Here is a 19,474-nt window from a genome sequence, read left to right as displayed (position 1 = left end):
CTTCTAGAACATGCGAAGCAAATATATACACGCAGGGACCGACGAGTGTTGTTAGAATTCGAAATATTTTTCTATTTTTGAATAGGATAGCAACAAAAGTCTTCGGCCTAAGCTGAGAGTTCAAGTTTGGAAAGAAAACAAGAGAAACTTAAAAAGTTTTCCTTGTTTGGGAGTTTTAATTAAATTTGAAGAAAAAGAAAAGATATGGAAGCATAGATTGGATGAAACAAAAAATTCTCTCCAAAAGCCGGAGAGAAATGGGAGGAACTTTCATCGAAGTTTTGTAAACTTTCTTAAAAATACCAACTTTATGCATAAAGAGTTAAATAATACTCAGTGTAACAGCTTAGCTTCGATGAATGAACAATATTTAGAGTTCGTCAAATCCATCCATGAAAATGATTCTCAAGCTTAGGAGTGAAAAAACGAATGTCTTCGTCTCCCGCTAAACTTTTATCTGGTGATACATGTAATATCTTTTCAATTAATTTTATCGCCGATGTATCACATCCTAAGTAGACGTCTTAGTGTGATGTTACCTGTAATATAATTTGCTCGCTCTCTCTCTCTCTCGTGATATATATCATTGCTTCTTTTTTTTTTTTGTTTTTTGCGCTTAAAGGTATCCCAACCTTTCCTTTCGACTCTAAGGCCGTGTAGAGTTTTGTCCCAAGAATACACACAGTAATGTAGTACACGGAGTCGACCACGAAACCTACTGATAAATATCAGGTTATCGAACCAGTCGAACTACTCGCAGGAGGAGGAGGCTATATCATTTGCTTTTTTGAAAAAGGTTTTTTTTTAAGGCCTTTTTTGAAAAAGGAAGGTTGGTGACACTGTCTTGCACTTCACCATAGGAATAAATGGTGGTGCGATTTAATTGCTCGAGTAGTTAGGGAGCGAATCTGATAATAATTTGAAGTGATTGGGAAAACATTTTGGTCTGCGCATGTTGGGGGTGTCAGAGAGAGTTGGTTGAGGATGGTAAATGTGAAAAAGGATTGTTCATAGACAAAAATTGGATTCATTAGGGAGCTGGTGAGTTGTGTTCATCATAAAATCAGAAGCCCTCTGCTTCCTTCACAAAAAGCAATGCACTCCCCCTGCAGACAGACATATGCAATTACTCCTCTCCTCCTCCTCCTCACTCTTTATATCTCTGCAGCAGCCTTACACACATTCTAGTTTTTGTATTTGTATGTATGTGGAGTGAAGCACATAATGCATCGAACCCACCCACTTGATCCTCAAATTAAATTGCAAATCATGCGAGGCACGGAGATGCCGTGTCTGCGCATTCAAGGCCAACCCTGCTGCTGCATTCTTACCTTCCTTCAGAAAACACACACACACACACACACCCTCTCTCTCTCTCTTAAAAGTTGTTAGTAATAGTATGCTAGCAGTAGTAGGAGACAAGTTGCAGATTTTTCCCAGTACCCCGTTCTCATCTCCTTCATCTGCCTTCTTCATGTCCATTTACTTCCCTTTCAGTATTGTACTAGTACACACACACACACACACTAAAATGAATTTGAAGCATGCTTGGCATTTTGTCGCATTGCATTTAAAAGTATCGTATCATGGTTTCCTGTCATCATGTTAACCACTCATCCAACCAAAGTTTAAAGAAGAAAATAACATTAATTGTTGAGTTCTTGTAGGAATATATATATATATATATATATATATGAACTTGAACTTTTCTTAGCGTAATTCCCATTTCTCAGAGATAGGAACATGCACGCATTTGAGGTTCAATAATCAAACCTATGTAGGGTTTAGCGCCTCTTAAAACTGCCGCTCTTCAGGTCCACATAAAGGGCTAAAGCTGCTCATTGGGATCATATACCAATCTATATGTTGGGTTATATATGGATTGATGACTGCGCTTCCTGCAACCCCTGCCTCTCGGGCATCCTCTGCAAACTAAATCCTCGTTGGAAGAAGCGACATTTAACCTTGCATCGTACAACTTCATGACCATTGCCAAATTGAATAAATATATATATATATATATATATATATATATATATATATATGTTCCGTCAGGTCCATGGCTTCAAGATTAAATATTAGTTCTTCCAGCTCCCACGTACGTTCAGTTCAGATGCAGTTATCTCTCACTGTTTGGCGTTGGTCTGTGTTTAAGTGCCAAGACATGCATCTCTCTTTTTAAATGCCGACGTATCGCCGTCCGCTTCCTCTTCTTGTTTCTTCTTTAAAGTTTAATGACAGTCTTCTCCACAGCCATCATGAGTTGCAGTTTTGAAGTTCTTCATGCAGTAGTAGCTAACTAGCTATACAGTATACACATTGGGATAGGATACTTTTGTCAGCTCTCGAATCCAACATAAACTTGTACCCAAAAACTATCACTATGATAATTCTGCTTGTTTGATTGTTTGGCCTCCTTGGAACAAAAAAGGGAAAAAAAAAAAGAAAGAAACCAGTTATAGGCTTCATATGAGTAGAAATTAAACCATTGCGAAATATAAAAATTTGCATTTAGGGAGTTACAAAATGCCAACGGCGTTAGACGTACATTCCTTTTCGAGGTAATCTATAATTCATTTTCCGTACAAATGGGATTGGACAGCGTATCCAAAAGCAGGCTGGGGGCACTGAAGGCACGGGCGCCACTGCTTTCTTGAATTTATGTAGTATCCATAGAATTTTGATATAATTTTAAGTGTATCTCTTAAAATTTTGTGTATCCATTGATTTATATGCTCCTAAAGTTGGTTTTAATTTTGTCTGTTGCTATAACTATCATAGAAAGGGCTTTTTTAGTTATGAATATAGTGAAGAATCGGTTACGAAATAAAATGAAAAACACTTGGATGAATGATTGTTTAGTTATTTACATTAAGAAAAATGTATTTCGTGAAGTTCAAAATGAAAAAATTGTAAACCGTTATCAAATTATGAAAACTCGTCATGAACAATTGTAAATAGTTTAGTTTATGAATTATTGTTTTTCATGGAATATATGAATCATTTGTACTTGTTGGTGAATATTTTTTAAAGAAAAAAACTAGAAAAAGAGTAGATAAAAATTTTAGAATTGCTTTTGCCGCTATTGAAATTTTTTTCTGGCTCCGCGGCTGCCCAAAAGATTCTTGTTAGCTTAGGTTTGTATGTGACAAGATATTCAAACATGTAGAGGGAAAGATTCTTGTTCGACGTAATCCGTCATCGTGATATGAAAGTATCATTTGATGAGAACGAAGGTTCAAGGTAGATATACATCCTACAAGGTAGATATACATCCCCTACGTCTGTCGGGGTTTTATGTGCTCAAGTCCTGAAGGTCCAGCATGTGATCATGCTATTGGCTAAATTTGAATAGCTTCTCAAAGGTTGGGTACATTTACCCAAAAAAAAAAGGTTGTGGTACCAATTGTCTTAACCATTTTCTGCAGTAAAACTTGGTTATTATGATTAGATTTATTTCAAATTTTGAAAAAAAAAAAAAAAAACTGATCACTACTGGAGAGAGTTTTTGCATTTAGCTACATTTAAAACGTCAAACAATTTAATGCAAGGATATCCAATAATCGAGAGATTCTAACATCACTTTTGGGTATCATTCACTCAAGTTAAATTCTCTATGAATGGTGAAATAAGTATTTTTCATCTTTAGATTGTAATAATCAAAATTTTAAAATTTAAACTACTATCATCGTTCAAAAATAGATATTAAAGGAATGCACTTCAAATCTTTTGTTCCGAAATTATCTTCTGTCCAGTATTATATAGCTATCGTCTGTATTGATGCATTCATGATTCAAACAAACCTATTATGAATGCATCAATACACGTGACAGCTAATATAAACATGGAACGGACGAAATAAAAGGTAATTTCGAGACAGAGAATTTTAAACGAAAGGAATGGTACTTTAAAAGTACCATAGAATTTCTCATCAAATATCACTGCCTACAATTGTTGTGAAGAATTTGGCATTTGTACCATATACTTTGCGATTAACCATTTTTTTTTGTCCTCTTAAATTTCTATTGCTGGATAGTGGCGCATTGAAAAGTTTCAAACAATGCATATCATTCTTGCTTCAGTATTATATATTGAGAGATATCTTGTGTGGGATTTATCAGATAGAAGGGATAGAAAAAAAGAAGAAGGAGAAAATGGACTTTTGCAATCTATCTAAATATTTTTCTTATATTTTTCATAAAATTTTTCAATGGATGCTCAATGGACACCGGTTAGTATTTCATACTTTAATTTGATGTTTAAATGTACAAAGTCATATTTATTACTCCTATTCCATTTTAGATCCTTTTTTTTTTGTTTTAATTTCGCCTCACCCGAAAAACTAACATTAAATACCTTCTCACCCAGTTCTAGCAGTCAGGTAGGCAAACCTTTTTTTTCCCTGTGCACATTAAATCGGGTTTTATAAACCCCATCTTATTCATTCCCCATCAGGCCTCACAATTTCGTTTTGGGAAATACCCATTAGACTGCAAGTCTAACGGCTCTCTAATCCTTTCCCATCGTGCAGTCTGCTTCAATTCTAACCCTGAGTGTCAGTGCCCCTTGCTGCTGCTGCTGCTGCTTCCCTTGTCTCTTCCAGTTTCTTTGCTCCTCCATTTCGAACTTCGAAGGAGAAGGGACATCAGATTTAGGAACATCATCGTCTACACAATCCGTAACCAGCCAGCTCCTAGCAGGCCCACATGAAGGCTAGTGAGTGCTGATGGTGATAGTTTAGTCCCATTCAGTACGTTCAACTCTATTACTATATTAATAAATTGCCTTTTCATGATCTTGACAACAAAAGCATCGTCACTACCTTCTTCTTCTGTTTTTTTTTTTAAATTTAAAGTTTTGCCTGCCGTAGCTGCTGCGTTCTAGCATTCAGCGCCGTCTTCGAGTTGAGTCACCCGCGCCTAACAAGGCTGTTTTTCTGGGGGGCGTTTTCGAAATGGATGGAGAAAATTTGTCTGAGCTTTTTGAGTTCGACGAAACCAACTTGGCTGGTCCAACTTCTCCTGATGATATCTTTAGTGTTCTTGAGGCTCTGGAAGGGGTTTCGGAATTTAATGAGATGACCCCACTGGATGAAGCTGCAGGCGGTTCGAACCCGAAAGATCGTGGGGATCAGGAGACGGGCAGCACCAGGTTGGTTTCCCAGAAATCCACATCTTCAAGTGCTCTACAGGAGTCCGAGAATGAGCTCGAAACTTCGCAAAAGAGCAAGAGGCGGAAGCTCACAGTAGAGCCAACAGCAACGGCTTCTTCTGAGGAAGCCAACATAGATGGACTGCAAAGGATGTCCCATATAACAGTGGAGAGGAATCGGAGGAAGCAGATGAACGAGCACTTAACCGTCTTGCGTTCTTTGATGCCTTGCTTTTATGTCAAAAGGGTAAATGCTTCTCTTAGTAAGTGATAGTACTACTACTATCCTTTCCTCTATATTTTTTTCCTTGACAAACTAAGTAGTACTACTTTTATTGTTAAATTATAAAGATCAAGACTAAGTGAGTTCTTTTCTTTTTCATTCATTTGATCACAATAATTTCTCCAGATTTGAGCTTCTTATCCCAATTAATGTAGTTCATTTTTGGCAATCGTATTACACATCCCACATATGCATGCATGTCCAGGAGGCTGGTACTTCCTTCTTCAAGGCAGCTTTCCAGTATGATGCGTGCGTCTAATTTTTGGAGGGCTCAAGAAAGTTGATATTCTGAAGTATTTTATTCATTGGTTATATGTTATTGTTGTGTGCATACTGTAGGGTGACCAAGCGTCAATCATAGGTGGGGTTGTGGATTACATCAACGAGCTGCAGCAGGTTCTACAATCCCTCGAGGCCAAGAAGCAACGAAAAGTTTACAGCGAGGTTTTAAGTCCTAGACTTGTTTCTAGTCCACGGTCATCGCCGCTGAGCCCTAGAAAGCCACCATTAAGCCCCAGATTAAGCTTGCCCATAAGCCCAAGAACACCACAACCCAGCAGCCCCTACAAGCCAAGGTTGCAGCAGCATGGTTTACCATCTCCATGCTCTTCCAGTACCTCCTCCACTGTTGACAGTGTTAATGAGCTGGTTGCAAATTCCAAATCGGCAATTGCCGAAGTGGAGGTGAAGTTCTCTGGCCCAAATGTCCTCCTAAAGACCTTGTCCCCACGTTTACCGGGCCAAGTGGTTAAGATAGTCTCTGCTATTGAAGACCTCTCCCTCGAAATCCTCCAGGTGGAAATGAGCGCTACTGATCAAACCATGATTAATTCTTTCACCATTAAGGTAGGTCTGCAAACACTGAACCCTGGTGCTATTTATCATGCATCTGTTTACCTTTTACGTAATATTCTTTTGCTGTAGATTAAAAAGTTGTTAGACCTTGGTTAATATTCCAATATTGGAAAAGTGGAACCAAGATTTTTGTGGTTGTTCAGCTCGTCGGGATTAAAGAAGCAGCTGTCTTTGGGATTCTTTTTTCTTGTTTTTTGGCATGAGATTGCACTTGGGGTTCTAGCTTCTAATCCTTGACGGTACATGGCGAGGGTGAATACATGTACTGACTGTCAAAGTAATCTTTTAAGCTTTACCAGAAATTACTTTTTCCAATTCAACAAAGAATCTTATCTTTCTATCAGTAAATCACGAATGGTCCTTTTTGTGTAACGTTATGCTATAAATGTTTATGCAATTTATTGAATGGTCCTTAAAACTGAATTTAAAAACCATTGCAGTCCTTAATTTCCATCAGTAAATTTTTATTGAATTGGGTAGGGGCCATAATTACTACAAGCATTTTGTTGCCAACAAATGTTACTCGCTTGACTGATGTGATCGTACGCGTTCCTTTCATCTTTCTTCTTCACAGATTGGAATTGAGTGCCAACTTAGCGCGGAGGAATTGGCTCAACAAATTCAGCAAACATTTTGCTAATTAAGATTCCCCCAAATCCTCCGGGTAGCAGTCCTCCTTCAGCGTTTAACAGAAGGTTAATTGTCTTGCTGCATTTCGTTCAGTAACTCTAACACAGTTATGCTCTCTGGATCTCTCTCAATAAAAGATACATATATAATTGAAACATATGCGGTTGACATAGAGCAACTGGCTGATCAACTTTGACTTCTAATATTTTCTAGTGGATTGCTGCTCGTTAGTTGTACTAGTATCTCTCTAGCTTAATTTGTCTCTTAAATCTAGCTTGCCCTTTTATTTTGTTTGAACTGTTAAAGTTGATGTACCCTCGTGGCTAGTTGCTCGTGGAGAGTTTTGATGCACACCCACACGAAAATTTGAAGCGAAGAGGGGACGAATGATTTTTTAGGGTACAAAATTGGTTAGAAATGAAATATGCTTAACATATGCAACTTGGACCTAAAAACCTCAAAGGAAGATGACTACCTAGTTACGACTGACTATGCAACTGCTACGAAAGTGTAAATAGACCAAGATAAAAAGCGACCACACTCTTTATGGTCCTACTTCTTCTCTATATATATACTTGTTGTACTAGATAAATTCCACTTCCCTAATCTGTCATAGAGCAATCTTGCAACTTTCACTTGCTTTGCTAGTAACACTTGCGTAGAGGCTCTAAGCCCTTGTACAACACTCAGCACTCTCTTTTTCTTTCTCAAATCAGTACTACCCGACAACATCAAACCATCCCAAGAACCTACAAATGAATATGATGCTTATAGGATGGATAGAGTTCGAGACGAAAATAATTTTTCAATGACTAAATAATTCTTCCTACCCGAGTGCTTCTTGAAGATATATTAAAGCTGAGTAAGGGTTTTGGTAACTGTCTATTTTCCTTTTATCATAGAGAAGGGAATGTGATTACCATAACAGTTGAGATTGAGTGGAGGTTTTCCTTCCCAGTTTGGCTAGTGACCTTAGTCAAAGAAGATGTAGGAGCAGGTGCTCCAGATATTTGAACTCTTGTACAGTTGTTTTGGTTTAATGAAAGTTCTGTTACCGAGTTGGCAAAAAAAAAAAAAATAATAATAATAATAAAGAAACAACCTCCTCTAGTATTCTTATTGTAAATGTTGTTGTCGTCGTAGTATGGCGGATCTCAGTTCTAGATGGGGTGTTTCTTCCAGTTACAAGAATAAGAGAAGTTTAACATACTGACATGGATATTATTACCATAAGGAATGAAGTAATTAGATGGCACTGGACACCAAGAACGTTAGGTCTTTTCTGCCTATATAGGCCGCGAACTTAGCGGGAAGCAACAGTTTGGACTACGATATTTATGTCCATTCAATAGCAGCTTTAGTGGCTTTGCATGCCGGAGACAATGGGAACTGGTCCGGTGATGCATGCTAGAGACTGAAGACACCTGTTCTCGTACTTTCTCTTACGCTGAAAGAAGGATATAGCAATCCCTGATTCCCTAATTATCATCTATAACGTGAGAAATGTGGCGCTAGAGCATTTTTTTTTTTACTGCACAAGCAAAACTGCTGCACCATGGTCAAATATCAGTTCTCACTTTTGGTCTGGAAATTTCTATTTGGATATATACCTCATATTGTAAAGCTGCAATTATATCTTAACTCCAAAATATCTGAAATCAGCCAAGTAATGAAGAAGAGAATAGAGTAGGCAAAAAAAAAAAAGACTTGCAGAGGCATTTAATTTTCGTACTGGATATTCTATGATCCCTTTAGGGAATCATTTCCTGAATTAACATCCTTCAAAAATGAGATTGATCTATATTTTTTTAATTAAAATTGTTACAAGCTAACAGTAAAATACATTTATTTAAAAGGGCCTATAAAATCTTCCTATATAAATCCTATGAAATAAGAGCAAGCAATGCAAGGTCTGGACTCTGGAGCATCTCTTCTTGCCTCTTTAAGATGATGAGTCACAATCCTGTACGGTACGCTTAAGTAATTCCCCCCCCCCCCCCCCCCAAAAAAGAAAAAAAAAAAAAAAGAGCATCATGAGCGGATTAATTCAAGTGTTGCCTCAACGATGTAATCGTAAGATCAAGTGAATGATGCACACCAGATGAAGGATATTCGAAAAACAAGTATTCAAAACAGAAAATCGCAGAGGTCGTCAAGGGTGCCAAGTCCTTTCTTTATTGTACTCTCGGGAGGGAAGGGCAACTTTGTTGCCCCAGTCTCCCATTGACAAGACTGGATGCCCCACGTTTTACTACCTTGTTTCATGAAGAAATTATAATGATTTCACGAGAATACTCAAGAGTGATGATGGTCATGCGGATTTACACTTTGCGAAAATAATGACCAGAACCAAAAGAAATCTGTCTCATGAAGTGATCCATCCCGTCGAATGAATGCAATTAACACACCGAGGAATCAATTTTTGGCATGAGCTTATCATAAATCAGCAACTAACTCACTTTGTACCACTTCTACTAGAGGTAATATCATCATACTTGGGAATAACAACTCTGTGAATGATGTTCATGAAATGAGATACGAGTGACTAATTATAACTGGTAATTAATAGGATCTTTGAATGCAAGTAACAACTGGACTGTTACTGTTACCATTAAGAGATTCTGCATTCCTTATGTATATTTTCAGGGCTGAGACACATATTGCATCATTTCAATTTGAAGGAAATGGACTGAGATGCTCTTATATATGTATAAGCAAATAGATACAATCCAAGATTGGACCTCTCTTAATGCATTTGGCATCTCATTCTAGGGTTAGCTTACCCGAAAAAATATTTAGGGTTGGCAGGCAAGGCATGAACGTGCATGCAGCCAGCCTTATATATATATATATATATTCGAAGACGATAACTATTTTTCTTTTTTAGTGGTTCCATCTTAGTAATATAGGCCTTGTTTCGCAAGCAAGTTTTTGACTAAATTTGTTTGCTGTAAGTTTTTTAATAATTTTATCTACAGTAATCTCAAAAAATTTCTTAAATTTTTTAAACTATATATTTCAAAATATTTAAAAATTTACACACTTTTAAAAAATTTTCTATAATTTTTATGATAAATTATAATAAAATTTTAAATAAACATCAAAAAAACTCATTTACCGAGCGGGCATAGTTCGTGGCGTCTGAGAACCCTTATGCCAGACCCAAAAAGTTAATAAGCAAGTCAAAGAAAAAAATGGTCCCCCAAGCAGTAGTACTCTTGAGACCGTAAAAGCTCTTGCTAGAGCCGGTTGTTGCATGAAAAGCCACAACAGGATGCGGGGTCCAATCCAGGCTTGGCCTACTCCTTAATTAGTCAGTGTATCATAAGGTACAAGGGGGTACGTGTTAAAAAGGAACACATTAAGAATCAAGCCAGAAATCCTATATATCTTTTGCTTTAATAAATCTTGGTGCAGAATAGCACATAGATGAATCAGAATGGCCAACACAATGAAATGCATGGACTTGAGTTGTGGGGATGCAAGTGTTGTGTTGGGCCGTCCGACCAATTTATTACGGAGGACTGCTCCCACTTCCCAAGGGGACCAAATCAACTATTGTCGAGACTCGTGAGTAACATTTAGGGGTAGTAATGGGATTATATATAGGATCGTAATAGTCCTTTTTTTTTAATTTTTTTTTATCGCTGGGTATCGGTCACTCCGGACTGGTAATACCGTCTGTGCCACTATTCTCATCGTCCGGGGAGAGCGGGCCCCACCGATCCCCGAGAGTATTACCCCAGACACTAAGCCTTGGGGTCGAACCCCAGACCTGTCTCACCTGAAGAGGCTACACAAGCCAGCTGAGCTGCCCGTGGGGGCTCGTAATAGTCCTTATTGACAAATGATATTGCAATAGCTCCTGTAGTTTTAATGCTAGAGTTGTTTGTTTTGAATACTACTCCTACGTCAGTCAATTAAAAGTGTGACGTTTTCATTTTTGAATATTTCAAAATATTTTTTATTTTATTGAAGTGAAAGTTACTTTTGATCTCTCCTTTAATTTTAATTTTACCTTTATCTATATTTTATACTATATTCAATTTAAATTTTAAAAATAAATCCAATAACATCATTATCAAAATTGCTATTCTAAAAAAGTTAGAATCTCGAAATATGAGCAACAAAATTTCACACAGCAAAGGTACTATAGAATATAGATACTGAGAGCAAAATTGCTGTGGCAAGTGACAACATAACTTAACCAACTATCTTTACAATAATCCGCCACCACATATCTTGTGGGGTGGGAGGTCAATAATTTAAATCTTACCTCCCATCAAAGTTGTCACTTAATATGATTTCTCTTAAATCCATATAAGTGCTTATTGCATCCGTATGATTCGATGGTGGTTTAATTCCCGATTCTCATAGTCTCGTAAACATGACTGCAAAAGCTACAAATGACAAAGAGGAAGTAAAAACTCACAAGAGCTATGGTCCCAACACAAAATATTCCTTACTATCCACCATTTGGAAATTCACCATCTTGCTCTCTCGATATTCTAATATAGCCCTGAGATTACCAAATTATGATCATCATTTTGGCTTATAATTTTCGTTGTCATTTTTTTTGGCCACTGATATTGTTACTTGATAAGTGACTAATTTACGTAATAGTTGAATGACATTTTATGTTATTTTTAATCACTTTGGTTATATTATTGGAAGAAAATGAATCATTTTGGCTATAATTGGGGAAAAATGTCTTAAGTGATTTAATGAGGTTTTTATCACTTTTTACTTGTATTTTGTGCATTTTTTACAGTTTTGACACATTTTCGTATTTCGGCTATAACTTGAGTTACAGTGATTGGTTTGAGATGATTCTTGAACCAATTCGAAGATAAGAGATAGACCTACAACTTTGGTGAAGACATTGAAATCCAGTTTGAAGGTTTTTCAGGTCAAAAAGTTGAATTATAGTAGCTAATTTCTATTAGTCGAAACTAAAACAGGGCATTGAGCAGTTAAGGGTATTTCAGTCATTTCTCAGCCTACACAAGTCCAAATGAGGTGATTCTTAATGCATTGGAAAGTTAACTCAAAGAGCTACAAGTTTTATGTTTTGGTCAATAGTTAAATCAGCTTCTATCATCAAGAAAAGTTCAGTTGAAGTTGAAGCAAAATCGGAGCAGCAGTGAAGATTGAACAGAAATTGCACAAAAAAGTCACTGTAGCAATTTGGCTAGAATTTGGCCGGATTTCTGGTCGGATTGTGCTCAGAAAAGGCTGCTCTCTACGCGGACAGCTTGTTTTCACCTCCAACAAGTCACATGTAATGCTAGACATGTGACAAACACTTTGCAGCTGTAAAAGAGAGGTGTAAGCCTCATTCTTTGACCATCTTTATCTTTATATAGCCAAAACCATTGCAAGATTGAGAGAGAGACATACGGGAGAAAGCTTGAAGTCTGCAGAAATGTAACTCTTCCATTTTCTGAGTGTTACGTTAGTATAGTATAGGATAGTTAGTTAGTTAGTTCATCCATCTTGTTTATTAGCTAGATGAAGAAGAGGTTGGAGGATGAAGAAGGCAAGGAGATGAACTCATGTGACAAGGGTTACATTCCTTTCCAACTCTTTATCTTTTGTACTTAATTTTAAGTTTAGTTAATATACAAGTTATGGATTTATATGTTATTATGTGTTTCTAAAGTTTATGCATTGGGTTTGGTTAAATTTTCTATAATTGCTAGTGTTTATTATTTGGTTATTTGATGCTATTATTTGAGCAAGTTATTTAGCACTTTAATTCTTTAAATCATGATTAATCTGGTACCATTAATTGTGATTATCTAAGGTGTTGTTTCTGCAATGAAAATTGAGATTTAACATTGGTTCAATAAGTACTAAATATAGGGAGTATACTCACGAGAGTAGAGGTGCACCTATGTGGTTTTAGTGATTCATTTCATGTAATTTCACAGAAGAAATAAACTTGTAGCTAATTTCATAATCATGAGAATATGTATGGATTAGTTATGAGTATAATTTATTCATTATGAAAGTAGGATTCATATGCATAAGGAAATTACATCATAGCTAGCCAAGATAGTAATTTTCAATAATCAAAAAATAGCACTTGCATGAGTAATTAGGGATACCATAACCTAATGAGCTTTCATTTGTTATTTTGCATAAGTTCAGTAGGTTTCATTTCTTATAATTCATTGATAGTCTAAATAATAGAGAAATTTTAGTAGTACCGATAATTGTTCAAACCAAGCTCGTAGGATCGACCCGATATATACTCTAAACTACTAATTGACCTGTATACTTACAGTGAAACGGATGTATTTCAGATTTTTTAACTTTTACATATATCAAAATCCCTTCATTACTCTTTCCTACAATGAAACCTAATCGCTGACTCGAGAGTTTCCTGATTTTCCAAATTGCCCCTGTCCATTCCCGCGCTACATGATCCGAGTACAGAGCTTAAGAATGGGCAAAAATCCACATTGGATTGGGTCAAGTTAGGGGCCGTCCAGTTCACTGAGAGTCCTTGAGCCGAAAGGTTTTCATCTTGGACTCTGCTGAGCCCCAAATAAATTGCTCTAGAGTTTAGAGCTGACGTCGCATCAAGTTGCTCCATGTGGCTCCAGCAACCACCGCCACCCCGCCCAGCGGCACCGTAACAACGACAATGAGCCGGAGATGGGCAGGGCCAAGCTCGATATTCTGGAAAGAAAAAGTTAGGGTTAGCTCTACCCTATCTTCTCCTCTCCATTTTCCGCTGGTTTTCTTGTAAATTTTATTCTCCTGCTTCGTACTTTTCTGACGACCGAAAATCTAGAATTAATTTTTGTTTGCCTCCGCTCTCTCACTCACACACATATGAAGACTTTTGCCCTGAAAATGTTGGGTGCCGTTGTAATCACGAATTTTTAAAGATGGAATTTGTGGCGGCCGTACTAAATTGAAACTAATTTGAGAAGTCGACTAGTTCGATTTTTAGTGTGATTTTCCTGTTGGCTTGACAGTTGCTTACTGTTAGTTTTTTTGGAATTGAAAGTGGATGAGACAAAACGCTAATTTCGCTGTTTGTTGTACTTGTATGGTTGAAGTTGGAGTTACATAGGCTGAATTTCGTCCTGCTGCATACAGATTTGACAGATACCCAGGACGTGCATGGTTCCGCATTTGGGAAAAAAATATGAAGCAAATTCAGTGGCTTAATTAAGAGATTTCCTTGGAAGTCTTTTGTGGGGAAACCTTATTTGTTGATTAACTTCCGTTTATCTAATGATATTGAGAAGTGAAGAAAATATGCATCTAGCGCTAACTTTGAATATAAGATTGAAAACATACAGAGCCCATTGAATTTTTGAGCTCTTAAAGACTGCCAACTATTTGTATTTAGGTATTTAAGCTTGCAACAAGATTATGTTATGTCAGATACAAAGTTCTTACCTGAATTCTAATTGATTTCAGAGTTTGATCAGAGTGCAGACAACTGCATGAGACGAAAATCAAAAGGACTTCGGGTCATGAATCCAACAAAATTGTTACCGTTTCTTCACTAACCTCTGTCTAGATACTCTAAGTTTACAATATTCTTTCTATGCCAGTTACTCAGCTGGTTTCCACCAGACTACGTCTTCACATGATGATGTTATAAAAGCCTTCTTTGTCCACTACCTGGAATTACAATTTCATACGATTCTACTCTTGTTTTCTTCTCAAATTTACTGTGACGACTAGGAAAAGAACCTTGAATTATCAAATGTAAAGTTCGTGTCAAAGCCAATCTGACTGAATGGGAAGTCTGAGCCAACAGTGGGAGAATTTGTAGTGGAAGTTGCTGCTGAGATCAAGCCTGTAAATTCTGACTCCGAAGCATACGAGTTTTGGTTTTCTGCATAACTGCTTATGTGAGTTGGTGAAACCGGGAAGTAGTCTGACCCTGATGTTAGGGGAGTCATGAATGGAGGAGACAAATCTCCTGCAAAGTTGTTATCAGTCAGAGATGGCAAGAAAGGATGAGTTTCTGGCTTTGTAGTTGATGTTGAAGCGAAGTCAAATGTAGGGAAATGTTGGTTGTGGGAGTCTAGGTCCTTGGTGTTAACTTTTAGGTCTCGTTGGAAACTCAAGAGTATTCCCTGTTGATTTTGTTGCGGTTGAGAGGTCACCTGTCGATGTTTCCCTTGCGAGCTAGTTTCAGGCTTTTCAGCTGCTGCTGAAGGTGGTTTTGGCTCAGAACCCTGGTTACATGTATGCCTTCCACGGTATGTAACTTCGAATATTGTTGGGTCCTCATCAGATCTTTGAACTTGTTTTGTAGCCAGACAGCCTTGGACGTGTCGGTGAGTGCACCTGTAGTAACCTCTGCAAGAATATGGTGAAGTCAGCTATGTTTTCTTTGTAGATAGCAAGGTTACACAAACTTAAAGCATGAGAAATAATTGGTATGCTTAATTTTAATACCCTAGAAAGTGTTTTCGCAGTTCCATCAAGTCATGGATGAACATTTTTTTTTCTGCTGTAAAATCTATTTTGCCTTTTTGATTATTCTCCAGCATTTACCTCCAGTTACTGCCCTAATGACCAGGCCAGATGTTCAATGCAAAAGAATGACAGCTTGGGGAAAGAAAGAAGACTCTGCATGGTAGGAGTGGCAGGGTAGTTGGGCAAATATTTTGGGATCATCGAGCCAAAAGTCAGTGAACTGAAGCCTATTGTTTGATGTAATGAAGTTGCATATAGTTGGGCATTTTTTGGCTTTTCCCTCTCAAGAAGGGGTATCCTAGCAACTTTCTGAAAGGTAGATTCTGACAACATGCTGGTCTTTGTACTTCAATGGTACCAGGAAATCAGCAAATTAGAAGGGGCAATGGTAGATGCTGGCAGTGAAAATGTTTCTTACCTTGGGTGTTTGGCTCCAAGAATATCTTTCTGCCCATACTTTCTCCAACTGAAGCCATCATCTAGAGGCCCTTCAAGTCCCATCCCAGGACAAACTTGAACGTGTTTTGTCCACCGTGGCATAGCCTTCCTGCAACAGGGACTCCGGAGTGTTAGCAGCAATAGGAAGTGATGATACAACAAAGTTTTGTGAAACAAATTCTTAAAACAGCTGAAGTGAGAGCAACAGTTGATTTGATTACCTCTTCCTGGTGACGTCTCTGGAGTCCTGATCCCTGAATTCTCTATCAGAATCATCACTGTGCGGACTTGCGCTCAAGGATCTTGGGGAATCAGGCATTCCAATTGCCAACCCTGTATTTTGGCGGGAGCGGGATTCAGACATTGCGATGGTTGTCCCTGTACTTTGTTCCCTCTCTCCCACTCTGACAGCGGCATTACTTTTGAGCATGTTCAACACCTTCTCGTAGGAGTTGATTATCTTGTGAACCAACAATTCACGACTCTCGGGTGAAGAAGATGGGGCATTGATACGAACCTGAAGCTGCTTAGCCAACTCCCTCCCTAGCATTAGCTCATTTATCAGATTCCCAAGCTCCCAATCTGCTGAATTCTCCATCCTCAAATTACAAAGAGAGAAGCACCAGTATAGTTCTTTCTGGAATGCTGTCCAATAAGCAGAAGCGAGCTGTGCACGCTAAGAAAGGTTTTAAGTGTATGTCAAGTCAAGCACCGCGCAGCGGGCACGTCAACCAGTGTTTAATGCCAGAACTTGCGCGATTGCGGGCAAAATGAACATGCAAGAAAAGCTGGAAGCCTCTGAGTTGAGGAAAATCGATCTTTGCTTTTGAAATCATGCAATCTGCGTCCGGAACTTAGTAGCAGAAAGGAGCAACCAGGCAGGAAAGGAATGCTCAAGTTATTATTTTTGCAAATTTATTTTGTTTTGTGGGAACCAACAGTGATAGAAAGAGAGAGAAAATTTATGGGATGCTGATCAGATTGTGCGCTCTATCTTTTAAGGTGACGATTGTGAGTTCGAAGGTGTGGAATGGAGGAGTCTGAGGTTTATTCTATATATACATATATATGTATATATATACATACGAGCTTTTTGGAAGAGGAAGGCAATTGAGGAAAAGAGTAGAGTAGTATAACAGAAGCAGAATGGAAGAATTGAAAATTTGACCGAGGAAAGCGAGTGATTTTTCTTCGTTCAAACAGCGGTCTTTGGTCAACCGTGAGAATTGCGAAAGTGTTGTTGGGTTTAGGCCTTTTAAGCTATGTTTTCAGAACCGGACCGGATAGCGACTCGGCCGAGGTCAGGGGTCAGGGGTCAATGGGTTCGACCGGGGGTCGATAGGGGTCGAACCGGATGACGTCATAAATAAAAATTATTTTAAAATTAAAATGTTATATATATAATATCTAATAATATATTGATATTAATAAAGGCATATTCATATATATTTGATGTTTCAAATATATTTAACAAGAAAATACAAAGAAATTAGAACAATCAAGTAGCAATTTATATTATTTAATAAATATTAACAAGTTTAGAATTAAAATTATGAATTTAATTGAAAAATAACATCAAATTTTAGGACAATATTTATAAAGTATCAAATATTTGAGGTATATCAATAAGTTTTAACAATTTAGGGGGTCAAAACATAATATTAAAAAGTTTGAATTTTTTTTTTAAAAAAATACTGTTGAACCGGAAAAACCGGTTTTTTCCCGGTCAAACCCGGTCAAACCCGGTTTTGACCGGCTTTGACCGGGTTTTAAATTTCCGGTTTTCTAATGTGACTCGGACCGGCTACCTGGCCGGTTCCCGGTTCAACCGGTTCGACCGGCCGGTCCGGTCCGAGTTTGAAAACAGAGCTTTTAAGGGCATAAATTCTATGGGGGAGTCCAATTGCTGACTAATTCAACAAAAACCTGAAATACATGCATGCTCTAATACATGCATTAGAGTGTCATTCTACTTGCTGTTCGTGGTGGTACTCCATTGCTTATTGTACGGTGCCCATTTTCTTCCACTTAATTCATTTCTTTGTGGGACTGAATTAGGATGGATTCAATGATGAGGAGTAAAAGTTACCACGATTCTTCAATTGTAGGAACCGGGAAGTAGCGAGCCGAAGACCAGGAGGAAGAAACGAAAGAAGGGGAGTGTTTCGGAGGGGACGACTGAGAATTTTCAATTTGATTTCCGCGTTACTGCTGCTTCTGCTGGTACCATTACCATATTATTTATGCCACAAACCAACACATTTAGTTAGCAACTCCTGAGTAAAGAAGGATTGAGGGCGATGACGCGCAATTGGCGTAAGACTCGATCCCCCGGGCTTACGTTGAGGTTGACAGCTTGAGCCTTTTTTTTCTTTTCTTCTTTTTTTTTTTTTTTTTTTTTTTTTTGTTGGTTGTTGGACCCTTTTTGTCTCGCTGTGCATGTATTTGAAGTTTGATCAGGTCTCCAAATACAAATCATGGACAAAACATCTCAACTTGCAAGAAACTGTAACAAATCCCAGAATTATGAACTTGCAATAAAATCCGGATTTGTCAAGATGACTAACAGAACTCTCTTCTTGGACTGAAGATTATTTTACTTGCAAGAGACAAAGCTCCGCCATCCTCTTAATCGAGTGTTTGCTCGATTTAAAAGTTCTGGATTCTCGTTTTTCCTATTCATTTTTTAAATTTCACCCTCTACTATTACAATTTTTTTTTAAAAAAAATAAAACCCAAAAGAGTGCTTGGTGTCTAATCTTGAGACGAAAACTATGAAACTTAGCTGATTGCTAATCATCATATTTGTGTTGATGAAATCGACAATGACGGCTCTTTATCTCTTGCTACCCCAAAAAAAAAAAAAAAGGAATTTTGAAAATTAACAAATTGAGCTCGTCTGTAGGGCGAAAAGTAGCTTTCTCTGTGAAGGGTTGTTAACAACTTACTCCATTAAGTGGGGGATGACTTTTCCACTTAAAAAAAAAAATTGGGGGATGACTTTTCCACGGGCGTATTGATGATGATGATGCTGAAGGATTTGCAATCAGAATAAATGAAATGTGGCTTTTTTTTTTTTGGTGCTAACTAACGTGTCTCGAGTCTAGAAGCGGGTACTCTTCGTGCTGAAGGATTTGCAATCAGAATACTTATTATTAGGACTACATATTAGCACCAGTCTATTAATTGGCAACAAGAAGGAATTGATTGTTGTTACCACTTACCATTTGGCAGTTGGACTTGTTCAAAGTTGAAAAGTAAAATGCCGGTCGGTCGTTAGTTCTGGAAATTCAAAAAAAATAAGGTCTGAAATGAAACAGGATGCAGAATCCAAACGTGGGCCACTACCAGCGGAGCGGACCTTCTACAAAACAAAAACACAGCATTTGAAGATAAATTAGAGACGTAAATTCATTTCCATTGACTTGGTACAAAGACGGAAGTACTTCACGGGACAACAAGCCATGGATGGTTGCACTCTTTTTTTTTTCTCTTCCTCAGTTTTGATGATAGAAGTATCCTCCTGTTTTTTTTTTTTTGGTTTGGTTTCCCTTGTGGTTGGTGGAATTTGATTGTAACTTCAGTGTCAAAATGACCCGAGTCAACAAATTAATATTTATGGGGAAAGTTAAAATCTGTTTGGGGAAGGAAAGGAACAAGGAT

General features: G+C 37.7%; 2 protein-coding genes and 1 long non-coding RNA gene across 5 annotated transcripts; 2 read left to right on the top strand and 1 right to left on the bottom strand.

Moving 5' to 3' along the window:
* Positions 1–4,929: 4,929 nt before the first annotated feature.
* On the top strand, positions 4,930–7,049 carry LOC113729223 (transcription factor SPEECHLESS-like). Its single transcript, XM_027253546.2, has 3 exons — positions 4,930–5,398; positions 5,774–6,280; positions 6,864–7,049. The coding sequence occupies exons 1-3, from the start codon at positions 4,955–4,957 to the stop codon at positions 6,927–6,929; spliced, it is 1,017 nt and encodes a 338-aa protein (XP_027109347.1). The 5' UTR covers positions 4,930–4,954; the 3' UTR covers positions 6,930–7,049.
* A 7,364-nt stretch (positions 7,050–14,413) lies between these two features.
* LOC113729959 (probable WRKY transcription factor 53) lies at positions 14,414–16,409 on the bottom strand. The gene is made up of 3 exons (XM_027254329.2): positions 16,033–16,409; positions 15,792–15,920; positions 14,414–15,253 (listed from the first exon to the last, which is right to left on the bottom strand). The coding sequence occupies exons 1-3, from the start codon at positions 16,407–16,409 to the stop codon at positions 14,626–14,628; spliced, it is 1,134 nt and encodes a 377-aa protein (XP_027110130.1). The 3' UTR covers positions 14,414–14,625.
* LOC140036491 (uncharacterized) lies at positions 15,014–18,368 on the top strand. 3 transcript variants are annotated; one of them, XR_011840047.1, is made up of 3 exons: positions 15,014–15,153; positions 15,477–17,070; positions 17,681–18,368. It is a non-coding gene; the product is annotated as an uncharacterized lncRNA (long non-coding RNA). The 3 variants fall into 3 exon arrangements; XR_011840045.1 differs by lacking the exon at positions 15,014–15,153 and adding an exon at positions 15,195–15,333 and having other exon boundaries at positions 15,445–17,070; XR_011840046.1 differs by lacking the exon at positions 15,014–15,153 and adding an exon at positions 15,201–15,333.
* Positions 18,369–19,474: the final 1,106 nt, after the last annotated feature.

The sequence above is a fragment of the Coffea arabica genome, chromosome 2e, assembly GCF_036785885.1.
Source record: "Coffea arabica cultivar ET-39 chromosome 2e, Coffea Arabica ET-39 HiFi, whole genome shotgun sequence".
NCBI classification, from domain to species: Eukaryota; Viridiplantae; Streptophyta; class Magnoliopsida; order Gentianales; family Rubiaceae; genus Coffea; species Coffea arabica.
Note: the sequence above shows the minus strand (reverse complement) of the source record. Positions and strands in the feature narration are given on the sequence as shown.

What these genes read in the sequence shown, in the direction of transcription:
- LOC113729223 (XM_027253546.2), top strand. Translation starts at nt 4,955, where the DNA reads ATGGATGGAGAAAATTTGTCTGAGCTTTTTGAGTTCGACGAAACCAAC. An exon ending in CTTGCTTTTATGTCAAAAGG is followed by an intron (nt 5,399 to 5,773) that starts GTAAATGCTTCT and finishes TGCATACTGTAG; the next exon opens with GGTGACCAAGCGTCAATCAT. An exon ending in TTAATTCTTTCACCATTAAG is followed by an intron (nt 6,281 to 6,863) that starts GTAGGTCTGCAA and finishes TCTTCTTCACAG; the next exon opens with ATTGGAATTGAGTGCCAACT.
- LOC113729959 (XM_027254329.2), bottom strand. Translation starts at nt 16,409, where the DNA reads ATGGAGAATTCAGCAGATTGGGAGCTTGGGAATCTGATAAATGAGCTA. An exon ending in AGAGACGTCACCAGGAAGAG is followed by an intron (nt 15,921 to 16,032) that starts GTAATCAAATCA and finishes TCCCTGTTGCAG; the next exon opens with GAAGGCTATGCCACGGTGGA. An exon ending in CTTGGAGCCAAACACCCAAG is followed by an intron (nt 15,254 to 15,791) that starts GTAAGAAACATT and finishes ATATTCTTGCAG; the next exon opens with AGGTTACTACAGGTGCACTC.